Source organism: Lucilia cuprina, chromosome 3 (genome assembly GCF_022045245.1).
Source record: "Lucilia cuprina isolate Lc7/37 chromosome 3, ASM2204524v1, whole genome shotgun sequence".
NCBI lineage: Eukaryota > Metazoa > Arthropoda > Insecta > Diptera > Calliphoridae > Lucilia > Lucilia cuprina.
The window spans coordinates 10,699,424-10,719,609 of NC_060951.1; the positions used below are offsets into that span (position 1 = coordinate 10,699,424).

A 20,186-nucleotide genomic window follows, 5' to 3' on the forward strand; every position below is an offset into this window, starting at 1 on the left:
TGTTAGGCGATTAGGGAGGTACTTTAAGAAAAAGCTATGCTACAATAAAACAATATAAAAAGTTGGAAAATATTTGATAATTGACAATGTCAATGACATTATATCAAACATTTTCTAACTTTTTTTCCTTTATTCTCAATTTAACAAAAAACCATTAATATTTGTTGTGGTGTTATTTTTTTACTGTATATATTTTAAAGTTTTTTTTTATGGAATAAGCATTTTTTATTTAATCTTTGGTATAATTTTTTAATTAAATATTAGTTATGTATATATATAATATTTTGACGTTTCTTTCAAATGTATGTAAGTAATTTGCCTAGTAAAAATTAATTATTTCTACTGCTACATCTGCCACCAAAATGCAATACATATTATTAATTTTTTGTTTGTTTTGCTATTTTGTTTTTTGTAATTAAGTATATTAATATAATTAATAATTTTAATAATAATATTTAATATATATATTTAATATAATGTTAGATATAATTAAAATTTAAATTTTTGGTATCTATTCGTTAATATATTGTTCCATAAATGTGCCTATATTTTGTTGTTGTTGTTGTTGATGTTGTTGTTAATATAATAACTGAAGCTATTAGAGGAGAATTGGGGGGTAGGGGAGATAAAGATATATAGATAAAGAGATCATCTGCAGCTCCACCATTATCAGCACGACGAAGACAAAAAAGACGACGACCAACATCATCATAACCACCAGCAATATATGCATTAGAACCAACCACCACTACCAAGTTTTGAGCTCAATCCACCAATACCTTTACCGAGGAGATTTCCGACGCGTCCGGCCACAACGTTGGTAACTGCTGCTGCCTGAGCCGAAACTAGATTCGGCTGAGGCATTCTAACGCGTGGCGTAGCGGTTTCCTCTTCGGCACCCTCCTCTTCAATGCCGTCGAGTTCTCTACCATCCTCGGCAGTTTCGTCACCTTCTGCAACATCAGGCATGGTTAGAGCACAAGTGGCTTCCTCTGTAGCCATACGCGTGGCAACAGTTTGATATGCTTTGGAATTAAGCTTTTCCTCAAGCATACCTTGTAGCTCAAAGTCCGAATAGATTTTCTTTACTATGTGTGAAAGCGCCTGCACCTGAGCATAGTGGAGTGAGTGATCCAAACGCTCAGAAAGCCAATTGCAAAGCATATTAACTTGCTGTGTATACCATTGTTCAAAGAAATTCAATGACCATAGATCATCGCCGATCTTTCCTCGAATCTGCTCCATGTTGTTGCGGAAAAATATTACATAGCCTTGACCTAAATCTTTACCTGAACTGGAGACATTCGTGAAGCTAAGTATGGAACCGATTAAGCTACCTTCATCGTATCGAGCCAATTTTGACAAAGTCGACTCTAGCACTGACATAAGTTTACCTATTAGGCCTTGTGTCATGGCTACATTCGCTTTATCGAGTTGATCGTCAATTTTAGCATGAAATTTGTACAAATCAATTCCGTCTATGGTGGTTAATTTAAAGCTTTGATTTTTTGCGTTTAATATCACATTTACCATGGCGCACATTTCCGATGGCACAATATAATCGGTTGAAGAAATGAATGCGATATTTTTCTTTAGCCACGATTGGAATGATGCATCTGTTCGCGCAATGCACTGCTCAATCATTTCGGATGCCATCATTTTGAGACGTTGCTCTAAGTGTTGGCGGAATTCGGGTTCAGGCCAATGAAGATCACGTATAAAAGATTGTAAGGCATCAAGTTTCCAAAACAGATCTTCCGATGTAGCACAACCATTGCCTTTGCTCTCCCAGCGTTCTTTTTCGAAGCCTTTATTGATGGATTGAGCTATTGAGGATTCCATTAGGTCTACGTAGCGTACAACTAATGGGGCGAATGTGTCTCGTAGATGCTGGTGGAAACGTCCATTGCGGAGATTATCGTCGGCGCGAAGATAATCGTTGAGAATTTGAAAGAGTGGAAACGAATCCCATGTATCAGGTGGCTGTTCGGATAAAACTCGGTCCATATCAACAGCAAAGAGGGACCAAAATATTTCGGCATGTTCTACCAACAAATCGCTGAACCAAGCAAAAGCTTCAGCATAATGTTCTTCATTCTGCTGCTGTAAATCAACGCATAGTTCTGCTAGATGTATCAAATCTTCTAGTTTTCTCGCAGGAGGTACTGCAACTTCGCCGCGCAAATCCTCTTCGATTTTCGCTTCGGATGATAGACGTGTATAATTCACCAACGCGGCAGATTCTAAACTTTTCTTAATCATTTGACGAACTTCTTCTGGTGGCACGGGTGTAACAATGTCTTTCATAAGAACACGTTCTAGTAGAGATAATGTTGCCTTGAGAGCACCTTCAGGGCGGCCAAATGGAAAGCAAAACCTAAAATTGGTTATTTGATATTCTAGCAAAACTCTTAAGCGTTCTTTGATCTCGGTAAACTTTTCTTTTTCTTCGTGGGTAATACTACCAACGCCGTCGGGGCGATTACCGTGTACGTGGCTGGCACAAAAGGCGAATGAATAATGTATGAGTGTTGGATCGATCATGAAATCTTTTTCGGCACGATCTAACAAATCTGAGAGGTAACAAAGATGTCTATAGCAGCCACGAACACCATAACGTGCACAATATTCATCCAATACAAACACCTGTCCGGGACTAAACCAACCGAGGGAAGCGTATTGATCATTAAGGCGATATTCTAGAGCGAGATTTTGCAGCATTTTGAAGAACACAGCATGATCTAAAGTACATGGATCGGCGCTAATGTAATCTTCCATGCCGTGTTTGCGTGCCTTGTCCGCATCACCTTGAATCTTCGATATGGCCGAGTTTTTATCCTGAGTAACTGGCGGCGTGGGTTTGTGGGATTGGCCTGTGGCACGATACATGGCCATCACCCATAAACTGCATTCATTTTCATCATCGCATGCGAAAGCGATGCTGTCGCCTTCTCTCACAGCATTAAAGAAAAAACGTCCGCCATTTAAATCGGTGCCAAACATTAAACTTGCACTAGCACCTTCGATATAATCAACCGTATAACCATCTAACTGCATCATTTCCGATGGTTCGGATTTCTTCTCTTTGTAACTACACATGGCGAAGGTGTATTGAGACACTTGAACTAGTACAAAATAACGTTTTTTCCACTTTTTCCACACCGATTTTCCAATGGCGTATAAATAACCACAGTGCTTCATATTGGGTGGTTTCTCTAGACGGCATGCAATTTTAATACGCAAATCTTGATCGGGCAAATTCTTCGGCACAGTCATGCGATGCCATTCAGGAGTTTTGGATGACAATGGTGTAGGTTTAATTATCACTTTTCCCAGTTCTTTATCTTCTAAAGCAAGCATGCCGGGATTTTCGGTGTATAGCTTAACTTTTACTACGGGCAAAGGATGAGTCGTTGTAAAATCACCTTGTGTATCCCACATGGGTTTGGAGGCCTCAGCTTGATCTGTTTGCAATTTTTCTCCATTTTCAACCTCCATAGTGCAGTAGACAATTCGATTCTGGGCTAACGATTTAAGCCCTTTAACTTCCATCACAATTACTTCTAACTGGAATGTCAATACTACATCTAATTTGGAGAGTTGAGTAATGCCCTCCTCAGAGTCGCCTTCCAGTTTCGAGAGAGATCCATGAGAACGTAAGATCATTTTCAGAAATGAAGGTGTACTATGATTGTAACGCTTTAGCTTTTGTAAGCCGTATTTACTGTCCATGTTACCTTTGGTAACTGGTAACGATTCTAGATTTGCCATTAATAAATTTATTGATGATTTTAGTTCTTCAATATAAAGAGATTCCATTTCTTTTAAGACAAATTTTGGCATGAGTTTGCGATTCTTCTCCATCTCGTTTACCCGCTGCATACGGCCATCCAACTCACGTCTTATGGCAGCCGCCTGCTCATCGGCCGAATCAAGCATTAAGGCATTGAATAAGATTTGGTGTTCGAATTTCTTTACACTAAGTATCTGCTGGAACATATCGTACAACTGCTCTTTGGAAAGTATCAGCTCACTATTTAATGATTGCTGTAAACGAGCTGGCTTTTTCGAGTCCTCCTCCCCAGTGCCTTTTAGTATCACATCGAATTTTGCCATCCAGGAGGTAAGCACTGTGTCTTTGCTGAGACCGTCGATTTCAGGCAAAGAACGAACACGTTTCTCAATGTTTTTGCGAAAAACTTCGGTGAAGTCTTGCATTGAACATGAACCCTGTTGGACCATTTTCAAAATACGATCTGATTTCAGAAAAACATCATGATAGCTTTGTACTGCATTACGAAACGCTTCGTCAGCCATGATTTGTGTTTCTCCCTTAAGAAAAGCTTGAAATCGCTGAGTTATGGCATCCAGTTGCGTTTTGTTAACTTTGGGTTGTCTTTTCGTCATGTCGGTAGGTTGTTTAGCATTAAACGGATATGATATGCAACGAGAAACGAATACATACAGTTGGATGCGTTTCTTACGCTCCTCCTCTTCAATACCCTGTTTTGGCTGACCAGCACCCGATTCATATTTATCACTCGCTACTGAAGGCGACGGTGATATTGGCCGCGACAATGAATTTCCTCTAGATGAAGAACCAGCACTTTGATTAAGGGTTTCCTGCGATATGCTACCTGCTCCAGCTACAGAATCATTTGCAGTCAGTTCATTTTTACTCGACAAACTACTTGCGGCCACCGGAGCAATAGTTTTTTCACTATCTGTTGGCCCACTTGAAACAGAGCTACCAGCGGCTTTGTGCGGTATATCACCATTTTGTCGTGCTGCCCCAGTGCTTGCTTTACTGCTTGAATCGACTGCAGTTATTACGGCTTTCGGTTTAGCTAACGTATTTCCGCCCAAACGTCCCTTGGGTGGTGCTTGAGGTGTGGATTCATCATCACCCTCTTCTTCACTGGAGCTGGGATCAATCATATCTGTGAGCTTTTACTATACTTTTTGAATTATTGTTGCTGTTGTTGCTATTAAAGTCACGTTCAAACCTTAAATAGTTTTGCAGCGATAACGGGTGCTCAGCAGTGTGACGACAAATCAGACAGCACGCAGTATATGTAACTGTAACACGAATACATACATTATTATTTTTATTTATTTTTTCTACTATCAATTCAAGGCAAAACGTAAACTTTTAATTTATATTTTGTATTTAAACAAATAAAACTGATTAATTAGGTTCTTAAGTATTATAATCAAATACAAGTATAAGTTCTTGATTTATTTTTGAAGAATTTTAAATTCGTTTTTTTTTTTGCTGTAGGTTTTTACCAAAATTTTCGGCCGTACGTACTTGTTAGTGTGTGTGTGTTGTCCTGGTTTACTGATATTTTCCAACTTATTCACATTGATTAAGGGTGTGAATGTAATCAGTAGTTGTAGTTGTTGTTGTGAATAAACTGTTAATTTTTCGCCATCACATGAAAAAAAAAATAAAAACGATTATTCGTATACTTTAACAAGGATGACACGGATTTAGCAGGGTTGTATTATCATCAAATGAAAATTTATTAAATTTCCATTTATTACATTAAAAATATTATTATGTAAAAACTAAATATAAAACCTTGTTTAATAAATTATTGTTTTTTGTTTCAAAATTGTCATTTGTTACAATTTTAGTGTTAAAACATTAAATTTCCATGCTACACAAAATTACATACTTATTTTATTGTAATATATACATTTGTTTATTTTTAAATTTATATAAGTAAATCGAATTATTTATAATTAATTTCAACTTTTTTCATTTTGTACATATTTTTTATTATTTAACACATTATTTTTTTATTATTTTATTTAGTTTCACCAACAAAATATTAAATATTTAGTGTAATATTGATTTTCCGTAAACACAATTCTTTTATATTAAACTTTATAACCCCCTTTTAGCAGGGTAGATTTGTGTATGAAACATTTCATACGCAAAAACAGTATTCAACTCATGAGTGTTTCATTATTCTTTCTTCTTTGGTTTTTTTTTCTCTAATCCACATAGTTGTTTAACGCAATGTGACTTTTAACGGTAACCGTTCTGACAAGTTGTATTGATTTTATTTTCACAAGTAACCACTTCAAACAATATTAACCCCTAAAAATATATGACAAACCGTTATTTGTACGCATATACTGCTATCTGTATGTTAACATTGTGTGTTAATGAAAGAGTATTTTCCCTAATGTTATTGTTTACACTACTAAACACATAGCAGAGATGGTAAATTAGGGTTCTATAAATCGAATTTCGAATAATCGAACAATCGACTTTTTGTCGAAAAAAGTCGAAGTCGACTATTTTGTTCCATTTTACTTATTAGTTACTCTGACTCCTAAGAATAATGTTATCTGTACAAAACTTTAGAAGTTAAAGACTTATGTCAATTGAATTCATATAGAGACAACATTTTCTAGATCGGTCCATAATTGGTCATAGCGCACATAACCCATTACCAAATATTGTTATTTATTTAAAATTTGGCACACATATTACTTTTGAATACAGATGTGTTATGTTACATTTTTTTCACAATTGGTCCATCCCAGCAAAAAATCTTAAATTTTTTAATGTGTAATCTAGATAACGTAGTTATTTTATGGATTACCTGGTAATGAGTTGTTATCAATTCAGTTTTTTGAATGGGACTTGTAACCAGTTATCTAGAGAATTAGTCCAATTATTTAAAGCATCTATCCAACGTTTGTGGTTCGAATCATGTATGAAAGTATAGTCGTGCGTGATCGACCATATGATACCCTACACCATTTATGAATATAAATGTAATTTATTCTTTATAGTAATTTATTGTTCCGATACATTTAAGCAATTTATGGATGAAAATTTAATTTTCTGAAAGAGGCTATATATGGGGACTAGGGGCAAATATGGACCAAGCCTGATAAAGTTTTGTGAATATATTTATATATTTATTTGTGCTGAATTTCATCGTGATATTTGTGTTTATAAGTTAGTTTTGGACATTCAAGTATTTTTTTTGAAGGGGACTTTGTAGTGAGAGCTAGGGTCAAATAAGGCCCGATCTTTATGAAATTTGGCAAGGTCAGATACAAGCATTGATGCATAAAACTTAGTTGTGCCGCTTTTTATTGATATACAGGTATATTTAACATAATTAGAGCTCAGAAGCCCTTTTCTGGGGGTTCTGTTGTATGGGGGCTAGGTGAAATAATGGACCGATTCTTTTTTCAATAGGCTTCGTCCTTGGGTCAAAAAAGCGTATGTGCAAAATTTCATCCAATAATCATGAAAATCGTTTTTTTCACATTTACATAAATATAGAATAATTATTATTTATCGTCATCTGAAAAAAATCAGGAAATATATTGATTTTTAAAACCCTTACAATTTATATTATGTGAGTCAGGTAATATTAGTACAAACCAAAAATAATAGTACATAGCTAAGCTGAAATGACTCCAATAGACTCAAAACCACTTCCAGAGTTGATTAATGTTAAATTACAGATCAGAAGTTTAAGGATATCTGGGGAAAATTTGGTATATTCGAATTAAACCGAGTTTTTAACATTCGAAATAAAACTTCGTAGCAACAAATCGGTCAAAAAAAACTTGGTAGTTATCTTTATTGATAAGTAATCTGTGCGTTTTAAACACTAACGATGATCAGTAATTTTAATTGGTGTTTCATAAAATAAAAAAATATTCTTTTAAAAATGTTTCGAAAAGCCTATTATTTTCTATTTTGAACAATAGAAAAATTGTTTTTTGCAAATTTTTACGTTCTATAAATTTTGAGTAAAAATACGAAATATTGTAAATATTGTATTTTCAGTGTAGTTTTTGCGTAAATAATTAAAAATTCCAAATTTATTATGAAATGCTTTAAATAGATAAATAGTTATTTTGAACAGCACTGTAAGTATGAACATCGATTTTAAGCCGCCGCTGACTTTTCAGTGCAGAAACCGCCGTCGTTAAAATTTGTTAACGCAGTGCTCTGAATACAACACAAATGTGAAAGAAATAAAAAACAAGCATTTGGAATAAAATTTTATTTATATTTTAATTTAGATAAAATTAAAAAAGAATTTTAAATATTTGTGCAGAAAACATAAAACTTTTAGAAAAATGACTTCCGACGTAAGAGATATTTTGGACATGGAACGTCCTAATACTCCGGAAATTACAAGGGATTCTTTTCTGTCTACCAAAAAAAGAAACTTTGAAAAGTATGTACACCAAATTTAAATTATATGTCGTAAGTCTACTAAAGTAATTACAATTGTTCCTTACAGGGCAAAGGTTGCTTCCAAGCGGCCGGAAGGAATGCATCGTGAAGTATTTGCCTTGCTGTATAATGACAATAAAGATGCTCCGCCCCTACTGCCGACTGATACAGCTTTGGGAATAGGTTCAGGCTATAAACAAGCTAAAGCACGTTTAGGTATGAAAAAAGTGCGTAAATGGGAATGGGCACCCTTTGGTAATCCAGCTAGAACTGATGGTGCTGTCTTCCATCATTGGAAACGCATCACAGATGAACCTAAAGAATATCCCTTTGCTAAGTTTAACAAACAATTGGAGATACCTAGTTATAGTGTAGCTGAATACAATGCACATTTACAAACAAATCCACAAAAGTGGTCAAAAGAACAAACGGATCATTTATTTGATTTAGCTAAACGGTATGTAGGTAAATGCTAAATCTAATAAAAATATTAATTTTGCAACTTTTTTACAGATTTGACTTACGCTTCATTATTATGGCCGATCGTTGGGATCGTTCACAATTTGGTATAAAAAATGTAGAGGATTTAAAGGAACGCTATTACGAAGTGGTGGGCTTGCTTTCAAAAGTTAAGGGCAATAATACACAAAACGCTGGTGACAAGAAACCGTTTGTATTTGATGTCGAACATGAACGCCGTCGTAAAGAACAACTCAAAAAGCTTTTTGAACGCACAAGTCAACAAGTAAAAGAAGAACAAAATCTTATCAATGAACTGAGAAAAATCGAAGCACGCAAAAAGGAACGTGAACGTAAAACACAAGATTTACAAAAACTTATATCACAAGCTGATCAGCAAGGTGATGTCTCTGCCAATGCTCAAAATGCCAGAAAGTATGAAAAGAAATTGCACAAGAAGAAATTGCATCATCAGCCCAGACCCTCAAAGGTAGATTCCGTGGTAAATGCCATTGAGGTTGGCACAAGCGGAATTAAATTTTCCGACCTGCGTGGCACTGGTGTATCCTTAAGATCACAAAAAATGAAATTACCAGCCAATATAGGACAGCGTAAAGTTAAGGCGTTAGAACAAGCCATACAAGAATTTAAAGTTGGTAAGATGAGTTTTAAAGATTGCAATGAAATTCCTTTTAAAATCATTAAATTACATTTATTTTTTTCTTTCCAGATCCTACACCTCCTCCTTCAGAAGAAATTTGCAATGCTTTTAATGAATTAAGGTCGGACATGGTTTTATTATGTGAACTGCGCACTGCTTTATCGACATGTATCTATGAAATGGAAAGTTTAAAACATCAGTATGAAGCATCCTGCCCAGGAAAGGTAATGCATTATTACATAAAATCTTAAATTTTATTTGCTAATAATTTATTTTTATAATTTAGACACTTAACATACCACCATCTTTAATACAAAATGGACTTCAACTAAAAACGGAAAATTTTGAAACAAATTCTACTAGCACTACCTAAAATTGTTTTTTTTTTAAATTTTTTAATATCAAATTTTAATTTTAAGCAACTTTATTCAATTACACATAAATATTACTTATTTACTATAATGTTGGTATAACTGAAAAAAATCTTTTTGAGAAAAACTGCTTTGAATGTTTTGTGACGTTTTATGTTTGAAGTAACATTTTAACTAATAATGGAATTTGAGAAATGACATTAGAATTTTATAGATGTGTTAGTTTTTTTAAATGCGAACGAAAGCCTTTTAGTAATAAAAAAGAAATTTATGTTATCTAGCATTAGAGTGAATGGGTGATATTTTTTTATTTATAAGTATATTATAGTTTTAGAATGGTATTTTTTGGTTTTGAATTCATGATACTTTATGAAAAAGATAAATAAAATGTTTAAAGATATTCCAATTGTTTAGTTTAAAAGAGTTGTATATCAATGTATACATCCACTCAGAGACCCATGGTATTTAAGATTGGTCATTGACAAATAGAATACTCTTAATTGTTTTTATCGTGAAAAGGTTTCGTACGCAAAATAAAGTCTTAATGGTATACGCACAATTGGGACGAACGACGAATTTCGTATAGCACGACGAACTAGTCGACAACAATTCGTTGCGTAAATTCGTCAAATGGAACACAAACAAATTATTCGTACTGCGAATTCGTTTCAAAATTTGTTCTAAATTGGAAAAAGTAACAAAATTATATTTTTGTTTATCTCCACGATTTTGAGATAATTTTAACAGCTTTAAAATTTATTCGAATATTATTTCGAAATTGGAAAATGTAAGAAATTGGCCTCGAAAGGAACTAAAATTATAATCCCCAATTTTGAGATTATTTTAACAGCTTCAACATTTTTTGGAACATTATTTCGAATTTTCGAACTTAATTTTAAATATTCCAACATATTATTGTAGTGTCATCGAATGTACTCCAAACTGACAAATTTCAGAAAATTTGCGCCAACAGAACTGGTTTTAAAAATTTTTCGAACTTAAGTTTGAATTTTCGAAAATTTTATTTTTAGTTTTTATGACCCAGAGATTATTTTAAGAGCATACCAAATTTTTCGAACATAACTTCGAATTTTCGAATATATCTTCGAATATTCGAACATAATATTGTATTGTCATTTTAGAAAATTCGTGCTACCGGAATTGGTCTTATAACAATTTTCCCCAATTAATTCGTCGTTCGTCTGCGTAAGAAATAGAAATAAACCTGTCGTTACGTATGACGAATTTCGTCATACGCATTGATTGTGTTAATTTTCATATACTTTAGTGTGTTCTATATCTGACGACGAAAATTCGTTCCGAAAAAATCGTCGTTCGTCCCAATTGTGCGTATAGCATAATTTTGTCTAATAGACAAAAATAAAATTAAAAAAGTAACGAAAATTAAAATAAAAATTGCAAACACAATTTTATATAAAAACTTTTAAAATAATGTAGAAAATATATATTTTTTAATAAATTATTGACAACACTGATAGTGAAAACTCTGAACATGCTACACTAACAGCTGTAACCCACACTGAACACATCACACGTTATTATAAACAAAATTTTTTTCCTAAAACCACAAACAAAACAACTTTCTTTTTCATAAAAAAAGAAATAGAAAAACATATTATAATTCTAAACATAAAACTAAAATTTAACTTCTTAAAATGGGTGCAGATAACAAATCGAATCTTAAAAAATGTGGTGAAATACTTATTAACTTGAAAAAGAAAAATAAAAAATCGAAAACTTATACTTTTCATTGTTCATTTTGTGAGACATCATGGGATCAAATGAAAAAATTTTCCATGCATTTGGAAGAGTTACATTTAGAACATTTCGAAGAGGAATCTAACGAGCTACCCATGATATATGAGCCAGAAATTAAAATTGAAACACCTATTGAAAGTAAAATACCAGAAATTGAAGATAAAACATTGCTGACAGAAATTGTCAAAGAAGATCCCTTAGAAACAGAAGCTGCAAATATTAGCGGGACATCAGATGATAATGAATACTCTGGGGTACAGGTTAAAGATGAAGAGGAGGGAGATGATAATGATACAAATATTAAAACGGAGGATATTTTTGATAATGATTCGGATGACAATGATGAGGATTATAAACCATTTAAAGATGTAGGCATTTGTTGTAAAACCTTTATAGGTATTTAAAAAGAATTAATATATGAAATTTTATTTACAGGATGACAGTTCGTCATCAGGCGAGGAGAGAGTAGAGGAATCAAATGATAATGATTCTGAGGTACATAATTATTAAATTTAACAGACTATTTTCATTAGATATTCAGAAAAGATACAACAATTAACACTATACATACCTCTTTATATCCATAGTCCAAAGAAGAGCCCAAAAAGTTAAGAAAACGTCGTAAAATAAAACTCAAACTTAAACGCCACAAATCAAATAGAATCTTACCCGAATTGGCTGAAGACTCGGAGGAAAAAGATTTGAATATTGCGTTATTGCAAGCTTTTGAGAAAAAACCTTATCTATGGGACTTAAAAGAAAAATCAAAAGATGAAGCTAAATGTCAGAATGGTTATGAAGAAATAGCAAATGAAATTAACGAGCAACTATCTACGAATATTACTTGGGAATTTGCCAAAAATCGCATAAACAATATGCGTTTTGAGTATTCATATCAAATTGAAAAACAACATAATGGTGAAGATTTTAAATTGCCCTGGTATATTGAACATATAAAATATTTGCAGCAAAATATTCAATCTTTAACAAAGGACAGGGTAAGTTGCATTTAAAAAATACTTTTGTAAAATTTCATGTTAATTGTTAATTATAATTTATTTTCAGATAAAAAAGAAACGTTTTGTAAGTATAAATAAACAAATATTTTCATATTGCTTTTAATTTGAAAAGTTACAAATTCAATAAAATTCTCTATGGATTAAAAAAAACACCATAAAGAATGTGCGTATATGGCAACATTTCACATAATCTTAAACTCAATATTTTAAAGTATAGTTTTAGGCGCTCATATTTAAAAATACCATAAAGAATGTACTTATATGGCAACATTTCACATAATCTTAAACTCAATATTTTAAAGTATAGTTTTAGGCGCTCATATTTATAAAATATTTATATTCTGCAATTCATCTGCTTAAGAAATGTATTGAACATTAATTCATATTTTTAATAGATTTTGATGGTGGATTTGCAAAAGTTGCTAGTACCATTGATGCTAGATTTATACTAAATACTTGGAACCAATTGGGTCCTTTAGAAGTAGTTTAATAACAGTTTCATTGTGTTAAAAAGTTATAATTTCTTTAAAATAAACTATTGGAAAGGACTTAATGAGGAAAAGAAAATATATATTGAGTCTTTTTCTTAGTAGTTTTAAATATATTCTAGACAATTATACCCATCATTACTCACAAATAACTTATGTTTGTTTTTTTTTCTTAAACTTTTTTAATTTAGAAAAACATAAAGGAATCACATTTACCTATAATAATAGAGCTCTACAAGAAATACGAAGATTTGTGGCAGGTAAATAGTGTATTTTTTGGTATCACCACAAGGCGAGATGAAATATTTACCAAGATACAGGAAGAGCTGAAATTAAATTGGAATATTGATTTAACATTTGAGCGCTTAAGAAATCATATACAATACATTAATCGTCTGTACTCCAAAGATAAGGAACAACAGTTAAAATGCCAACTAGAGAAATCCGAGTTTACAGCAAACTCCAAATACTACAATGATCTGTCATTTCTTAGCGATTGCCAGGGGCCATTTATGTGTCCTCATTGTAATGAAATTATTAAAAAATATGAAAACTATCATATACATGTGTCAGAGCACACCAATACCAGACCATTTAAATGTCCCTTATGTGAATTGGCTTTTAAAAAGTTTGATACTTGTGTATCGCATGTTAAACGTCACCTGAGCGAGAATAGTTTTCGTTGTGATTTATGTGGTAAAGGTTATCCTAAAAAATCAGAATTGGATCGACATTTAATTTATCATACGGGCGAAAAACCATTCCTATGTCAAATATGTGGTGCTGGTTTTCGCACGAGTCGTGATCATGACAATCATATTCGTCGGCATGAGAATCGTTTTCGTTACGAATGTCACATCTGTAAAATGGGCTTTAATCACTTGCATACGCTAAACGATCACGTTAAATCACATCTGAATGTACGTGATATTTTATGTAATATATGCGGTAAAGGATTCACAGCAACGAGATATTTAAATAATCACAAATTAATACATGAAGATAAAAAACATTATAAATGTCACTTTTGTGGAAAAGAATTTGCCCAGGGCGCTGGATTGCGGGCACATCGTAAACTTCATAAGGGTTATATACCAGCTCCAGCAGTTGCAGTTCAAGCGAAAAGAGTGAAAAAAGAGTCTATTTTGGAATAAAAGAAAAATAACCTATATGTTTCGAAACGTATGGAATATTTTAATGTTTATGGACGGCATTACATATTTCACACTTGTATAATTATTAAGGGTGGTACAAATATAAGTTTCCTTTTAATCAATGAAATAAACATACACTATACTAAACTGTAACTTGATTAAGTAGAATATATGTATATGGAATGTTCAGGTCAGGTGTGACCTGACTGTCCTGTCGGTTCAATTTTTCATGTTATTGTTAGTGGTTGCCAGTTATGGCTTGTGAATGAATGAATAAGCCATTAAGTACTCACAAGGAAAAATATTCCCACAGTGATCATGTTTTCCAAAAAAACTCACAACTTCCAGCACTATTGCATTATTTAAAATTGATCCAAATGTAAAGCTCTCTTTTTTGATCTGGTAATAAAAATTAAGAATAGAACTGTAGGAGTCAAAATAATATAATAACATAAAATATACTTGTAATTGCACCACCCTGTATACTTTCAGAGAAAATCTTATATTTCACTTTTATTTATAACTGCTATGTAAAAGGCTTTTTTGTCCAAAAATTTTAGTTAATCTTTAATTTCTATAAAAAAAAAATAAGTTATATCGATCTAGATATTGCAAGGCACGATTATACAATTACACGATTACAATTACACATTCCAACACAGTTTTAACACAGAGACCAAATGATGACATACTAAACTGTATGAACTATTCTTACGACACGGTAGCTTCAACACCTGAAGTGACGGAGATGCCGGATACTGATTCAGCGGTCAAAAATCATTTAGAAATATACACATTGCTCTGGATTCGACATTTTTAAAATTTTGTTGGTCTGTTTTATTTTAAATTATAAATGTATGTAATAAAAATTTTGTAAAATGATTTTAATGTTAAATTATACATATAATTGCAAATAAAGGAATAGTTTCAAAGTAAAATACAACATTTAAATATTATAGTAGTGTAAATCTAATATAATGTATGTGTATACATACAGTGTGAACCAGGTTATGAGGTTAATGAAGCCAACAGCATCCAAAGACCTGGTTCACACTGTGAAACTTTTGATTTTGTGTGTGAGAGAAAGTGATGGTTGAAATTTCTTTCCCTCACACACAAAAATCAAAAGTTTTCCGAAAAAAGATTCCCAGTATGAACCAGGTCAAATATACAAAACCAAATACATATATATTTGACCTGGTTCACACTGGGAAACTTTTTTCGGAAAACTTTAGATTTTTGTGTGTGAGAGAAAGATATGTTGTTATGTCTTTCTTTTTCTCTCACACACAAAATTCAAAAGTTTTCCGAAAAAAGTTTCCCAGTGTGAACTAGGTCAAATATACAAAACCAAATACATCTACACAGACATGTACATCTTTTTATACATTCGTAAGAAGGGTATATATAAGTTTGTCATTCCGTTTGTAATTTCTATAATATAATTTTCCGACCCTATAAAGTATATATATTCTGGATCCTAATAGATAGCGGAGTCGATTAAGCTATGTCCGTCTGTCTGTCTGTTGAAATCGGTTTTTAGAGGACCCCAGATATCGGCGAGATCCGAATCTTCAATAATTCTGTTAGACATGCTTTCGAGAAGATTGCTATTTAAAATCAGCAAAATCGTTCGGTAAATAAATCCGAGACAACCTCTGAAAATTTCATCAAAAAATGTCATATTTTTTCATGCTTTGTTAAATAAGCAACAACAACACTGTGTAATGGATACAGATGTACACGTGTGTGTTGTTGTTGTTGTTGTTGTAACAGCTTAAACTATACAATTTTAATCCGGGGGTTCTGTATTTAGGTCCAAGCCAAGAAATTGGGCTACTTCAATGGGGTTAGTCCATAAATCCATTGGGCTAAGTGAAGTAGGGTGGGCTGGACAGTTGAATATGTGGTGGGTATCATGGGGACCCTGTCCACAAGATGGGCATATATTGGGGACGGCACGGTCTATGCGGGACCAGTAGGCGTTGAGCCTGTTGCTCCATCCCGATCTCAGTTGTGCCAGAGCAACTCTTGTTTTCCGCGGCAGGTTCTTCTCTATTTCTGCTATGGGCGGTGGGCGACCTCCAAGAACGACATTCATGCGGTAACCTGAAACCGCGGTATTGATGGCGTCTCTATGAATGTCGTTCAAAGCTGCTGTATACGAAGTCCGATCTAAGGGATCCTGAACATAACTACGTATGCTCTCTTCGTATACACGAAGGTCCTTCCTGACATGCCTCGGGGGAGCATCCAACTGTGTGATGTTAAAGTTGGGATGACTCCTCCGGTGACATCCCAGGAGGAACTGTTTAGTCAGCATGACATTATGTTCCTTGACTGGGAGAACCTTCATTTCCTCATGTAGATGGTGTTCTGAGGTTATTTGCATGCAGCCCGTTACAGTCCTTAGGCATTTTGGCAGCTTTGAATATTTCTCCACTGGGTATCACTCAGCGATGGAGACCACACTGGAGCAGCATAATTGACCACTGACCGGCCAATAGTTTTATAGGTAGCCAACAAGGTTTCTTTGTCCATTCCCCAGGTGCTGCCGGCTAGCGCTTTGAGGACCTTGTTTCTACTTCGCAATTTGTGCGTAATTGCAGTGGCATGAGCTGAGGAAGTAAACAGGCTGTCAAAGGTGACCCCCAAAATCTTTGGATGGTTCACAGTCGGAATTTGGTTTCCATCGACTACGACGCCTAAATTCAAGTTTACCTCCTTCGTCCAGGTGGTGAAAAGTGTAGCTGAAGATTTCGCTGGTGATAGTTTCAGGTTACGTCCAGTGAAGAAGTTGTGTATTTCTCCGAGATAACCATTCACTCGATCGCATAGCTCATCAACGTTTTGGCCCGTCGCCATAATGGTACAGTCGTCCGCATATGATATCACTTCCACACCTTGTGGAGGTGTGGGGAGTTTAGAGAGGTAGAAATTAAACAATAGGGGGGATAAGACACCGCCCTGTGGTACTCCCTGTTTAACTCTACGGGTTTTGGAACGTTTGTCTCTAAACTCCACGAACGACTGACGGCCACTCAGATAATTTACAATCCATCTCTTCAAGTTGTTGGGCATGGTGGACTGCAGGATGTCCTGGAAGAGTGTGGCATGGCTGACTGTATCGAAGGCTTTCGATAAATCTAGCGCCACTAGGATTGTCCTTTCACAAGGCCTCTGCTGGTTTAAGCCTTGTGAGATCTGAGTGGTTATGGCGGTTAATGCTGAGGTGGTGCTGTGCATCTTACGGAATCCATGCTGGTGGCGAGCTGCTGTAAGATAGCAGGACAGCAGGGGGAGGAGGAGCGCCTCAAGAGTCTTCGCGACTGGTGACAGGAGGGAAATCGGCCTGTAGGATTGACCCTCTGCTGCGTTCTTCCCTGGTTTCAGTATCGGGATGACTCTACCCTTTTTCCAGGCATCGGGTATTATCAGGCTGCTTATTGACAGGTTAAAAACCATTGTCAAGTACTCGACTCCCCGTTCGCCAAGGTGTTTCAGCATCAGCATGGATATGCCGTCGGGGCCAATCGCCTTAGATGGTTTGGCTGCGTTGATGGCCACTGCCACTTCAGACGGGGTGAAAGGTTGTGGAATGTTCGAGACTGGAAGGTTGTGAAGTTTGCGAACAACACTTCGTTTCGCCTTATCTCTCTCTGGGTGCTCAATAAAAAGTCGGCAAAATGCACGCGAGCACCGTTCAGGGTCGGAAATTGTGGTATCTGCAAACTTAATCGCGACCCTGTCATCCTTCTTCGTCGGGTTGGAGAGAGACCGAACCGTAGACCACAACTTACTAACACCTGAGCTCAAGTTGCAGTTCTTCAAATGATCTAACCATTTATTCCGCTTGTCCTCATTTACCAACCTGCTGATATCATGATTCAGCTGGACAATACGTGGGTCGTCGGGGTTGATAATTCGGAGGTCATCGCGCTCATCTGCCAGTCTCGCTGCCTCTGCTGGGAAGTGCGGTCGCACTAAGGATAGTCGACCAGCAGGAATAAAGCGGGCTACTGCTGCGATGATGGTTTCGCGGAACTTGCTCTCTGCTTGGTGTACGTTGCTAGGAGCTGGAAGATCATTGAAGATGCGATCAGTGAATTCTTTGAAGCCGGGCCAGTCTGCTTTCTTTTGGTTTATGTAGAGACGGCGTTCAGAGACGATAAAGTCATTGGGTCGATCCAGACAAATGATTATGGGTAAGTGGTCTGAGGCTAGAGAAACTACTGCTCTCCACGTTGCGTAGTTTATCAGACCAGAGCTCGCTATTGTGATGTCTGGAGAGCTGGCGCAGTTACCCATAATCCGTGTGGGGGCATCATCATTTATTGTGCAGAAGGTGGATTCATCAATTTGTTCCGCCAGTGACGCGCCTCTCTGGTCTTCCCCCTAACAAGTGTTGCACCTTAATTGGGTGGACATATGGTGCAACCGGTTCTGGCAAACTGTACAGAACCATGGTCCGGGATTTAATTCGATTCCGGCACGGACCAATAGGATACGGAGCAGCAATGCCGGAAGATGTTGCTCCGTTGGTAAAAATGTGTAGTTGTTGCTGAGGTTGACAGCCCTTGGCCGAAAAATTTCGGGTCATTCCGGTACGTAGAACCGGCTGTCGGGGAATGACACGTGTGTGTAGATGTATTTGGTTTTATTCAGCTGTGTATTTTGTTTTGTATGTTTGGATGCTGTTGGCGTCATTGAGTTGTGTATTTTGTTTTTGTTTTTCGTTATGTATGTTTAGAAGCCTTGTGTATTTTGTTTTTTATTTCGTTTAGCGTTGTTGTTGTTCATTTTGTTTAGCTTTTGCTGTAATAATAATATAGTCGCTAAAAAATTTAAAATTTATGAAACTAAGGTGTTTAAAATACACTATGGTGAAGGGTATATAAGATTCGGCACACCTGAATATAGCACTCTTACTTGTTTCAATACATATTGTTGTCTTTGCTTATTTATCAAAGCATGAAAAATTTATTTTTGATGAAATTTTCAGAAGTTGTCTCGGATTTTTGCTCATGTCTCCGTTATTTATGGACCGATTTTGCTGATTTTAAATAACGATCTTCTCGAAAGCATGTCTAACAGAATTTTTAAAGATTCGCATCTCTCCGATATCTGGAGTCTTCTAAACTGATTTCAACAGACAGACAGACATGGCTTAATCGACTCCGCTATCTGTCCATAAGGGAGAACGAAAAGTACCAAAAAATCTCCTTTTATGGGTTCCTACCTAATCTGGGCTCTACATTTTACATTTTTTAGGTCCAGTATACACTTCTAGGTAAAATATATAATAACAATATTTACGGTATGCGCAGTGAGACATTTGGCACTTTTAGGGCCGGGTTCTTAACACTCAGATAAACTAGGCTTAACTTACTTAACTTAGATTAAACTCGGTACAAACTTAGACGGACTTTAACCGATGATTGTGTTTTTCAGTTATGGATTTAAGATCACTTAAGTTTGTTAGTATTGCCCACTTTTCAGTCAAAAACGTAAACAATGAACAAGTGTTTTTTCAAACATTATTTTAAACAATAATATTACAAATCCGAAAATTACTATTTACATAAAATATTAAGGATTCATTATTTTATTGTTTTTGTTGATTATGTTTTCTCATTTATAACTTAGGTTTAACTGACCAATAGCACTCAGTAAAACTAAGGTAATAAGTAACGTTACTGATTACTGAAAAACGCAAAACATAGAATAAACTAGGTGAAATTGAATATTAAAAATGTTTAAATTCTTCTAGCTTCAAATGGATACCAATATCATTGAAATCCGTAGAAAATACTAAAAGCTATGATTATTAAACGCCGACTGTTGTGCTGTCAACAAATTGATAATACATAATACGACTTGCAAAAAATTTCAAAAAAATGTTGGCACAGAAGCAAGAAGTACGTGAAATTGCATATTAAAAATGTTAAAATTCTTCTAGCTTCCTAATGGCTGAAGCGATTTTAATGATTTTGGTATACATGAAAAGCCTATAATTTCTAGTTTTATATAA

The 20,186-nt window shown here is 34.9% G+C and overlaps 4 protein-coding genes across 5 annotated transcripts; 2 read left to right on the forward strand and 2 right to left on the reverse strand.

Annotated features, from left to right (window-relative positions):
- Positions 1-213: 213 nt before the first annotated feature.
- On the reverse strand, positions 214-5,742 carry LOC111685542 (calcium-dependent secretion activator). Of its 2 annotated transcripts, none has more exons than XM_023447808.2 (3): positions 5,682-5,742; positions 5,312-5,417; positions 214-5,079 (listed from the first exon to the last, which is right to left on the reverse strand). In XM_023447808.2, the coding sequence occupies exon 3, from the start codon at positions 4,936-4,938 to the stop codon at positions 733-735; it is 4,206 nt and encodes a 1,401-aa protein (XP_023303576.2). In that variant the 5' UTR covers positions 4,939-5,079; positions 5,312-5,417; positions 5,682-5,742; the 3' UTR covers positions 214-732. The 2 variants fall into 2 exon arrangements, with proteins under 2 accessions (XP_023303576.2, XP_046801935.1); XM_046945979.1 differs by lacking the exon at positions 5,682-5,742 and adding an exon at positions 5,585-5,603.
- A 2,248-nt stretch (positions 5,743-7,990) lies between these two features.
- LOC111689936 (DNA methyltransferase 1-associated protein 1) lies at positions 7,991-10,115 on the forward strand. Its single transcript, XM_023452398.2, has 5 exons — positions 7,991-8,225; positions 8,292-8,681; positions 8,738-9,339; positions 9,414-9,568; positions 9,631-10,115. The coding sequence occupies exons 1-5, from the start codon at positions 8,125-8,127 to the stop codon at positions 9,715-9,717; spliced, it is 1,335 nt and encodes a 444-aa protein (XP_023308166.1). The 5' UTR covers positions 7,991-8,124; the 3' UTR covers positions 9,718-10,115.
- Positions 10,116-11,252: 1,137 nt separating this feature from the next.
- LOC111685546 (zinc finger protein 679-like) lies at positions 11,253-15,100 on the forward strand. Its single transcript, XM_023447811.2, has 5 exons — positions 11,253-11,862; positions 11,930-11,989; positions 12,082-12,492; positions 12,560-12,577; positions 13,193-15,100. Exons 1-5 carry the CDS (start codon positions 11,392-11,394, stop codon positions 14,153-14,155), a joined length of 1,923 nt encoding a protein of 640 aa, XP_023303579.2. The 5' UTR covers positions 11,253-11,391; the 3' UTR covers positions 14,156-15,100.
- A 2,368-nt stretch (positions 15,101-17,468) lies between these two features.
- Positions 17,469-18,755, reverse strand: LOC111689347. The gene is made up of 3 exons (XM_046946081.1): positions 18,618-18,755; positions 17,561-18,550; positions 17,469-17,507 (listed from the first exon to the last, which is right to left on the reverse strand). Exons 1-3 carry the CDS (start codon positions 18,753-18,755, stop codon positions 17,469-17,471), a joined length of 1,167 nt encoding a protein of 388 aa, XP_046802037.1.
- Positions 18,756-20,186: the final 1,431 nt, after the last annotated feature.

What these genes read in the sequence shown, in the direction of transcription:
- LOC111689347 (XM_046946081.1), bottom strand. Translation starts at nt 18,755, where the DNA reads ATGACCCGAAATTTTTCGGCCAAGGGCTGTCAACCTCAGCAACAACTA. An exon ending in GAATTAAATCCCGGACCATG is followed by an intron (nt 18,551 to 18,617) that starts GTTCTGTACAGT and finishes AACACTTGTTAG; the next exon opens with GGGGAAGACCAGAGAGGCGC. An exon ending in ATGCCTGGAAAAAGGGTAGA is followed by an intron (nt 17,508 to 17,560) that starts GTCATCCCGATA and finishes TCAATCCTACAG; the next exon opens with GCCGATTTCCCTCCTGTCAC.
- LOC111689936 (XM_023452398.2), top strand. Translation starts at nt 8,125, where the DNA reads ATGACTTCCGACGTAAGAGATATTTTGGACATGGAACGTCCTAATACT. An exon ending in AAAAAAAGAAACTTTGAAAA is followed by an intron (nt 8,226 to 8,291) that starts GTATGTACACCA and finishes TGTTCCTTACAG; the next exon opens with GGCAAAGGTTGCTTCCAAGC. An exon ending in TTATTTGATTTAGCTAAACG is followed by an intron (nt 8,682 to 8,737) that starts GTATGTAGGTAA and finishes ACTTTTTTACAG; the next exon opens with ATTTGACTTACGCTTCATTA.
- LOC111685542 (XM_023447808.2), bottom strand. Translation starts at nt 4,938, where the DNA reads ATGATTGATCCCAGCTCCAGTGAAGAAGAGGGTGATGATGAATCCACA.
- LOC111685546 (XM_023447811.2), top strand. Translation starts at nt 11,392, where the DNA reads ATGGGTGCAGATAACAAATCGAATCTTAAAAAATGTGGTGAAATACTT. An exon ending in ATTATAAACCATTTAAAGAT is followed by an intron (nt 11,863 to 11,929) that starts GTAGGCATTTGT and finishes TTTTATTTACAG; the next exon opens with GATGACAGTTCGTCATCAGG. An exon ending in CAAATGATAATGATTCTGAG is followed by an intron (nt 11,990 to 12,081) that starts GTACATAATTAT and finishes TTATATCCATAG; the next exon opens with TCCAAAGAAGAGCCCAAAAA.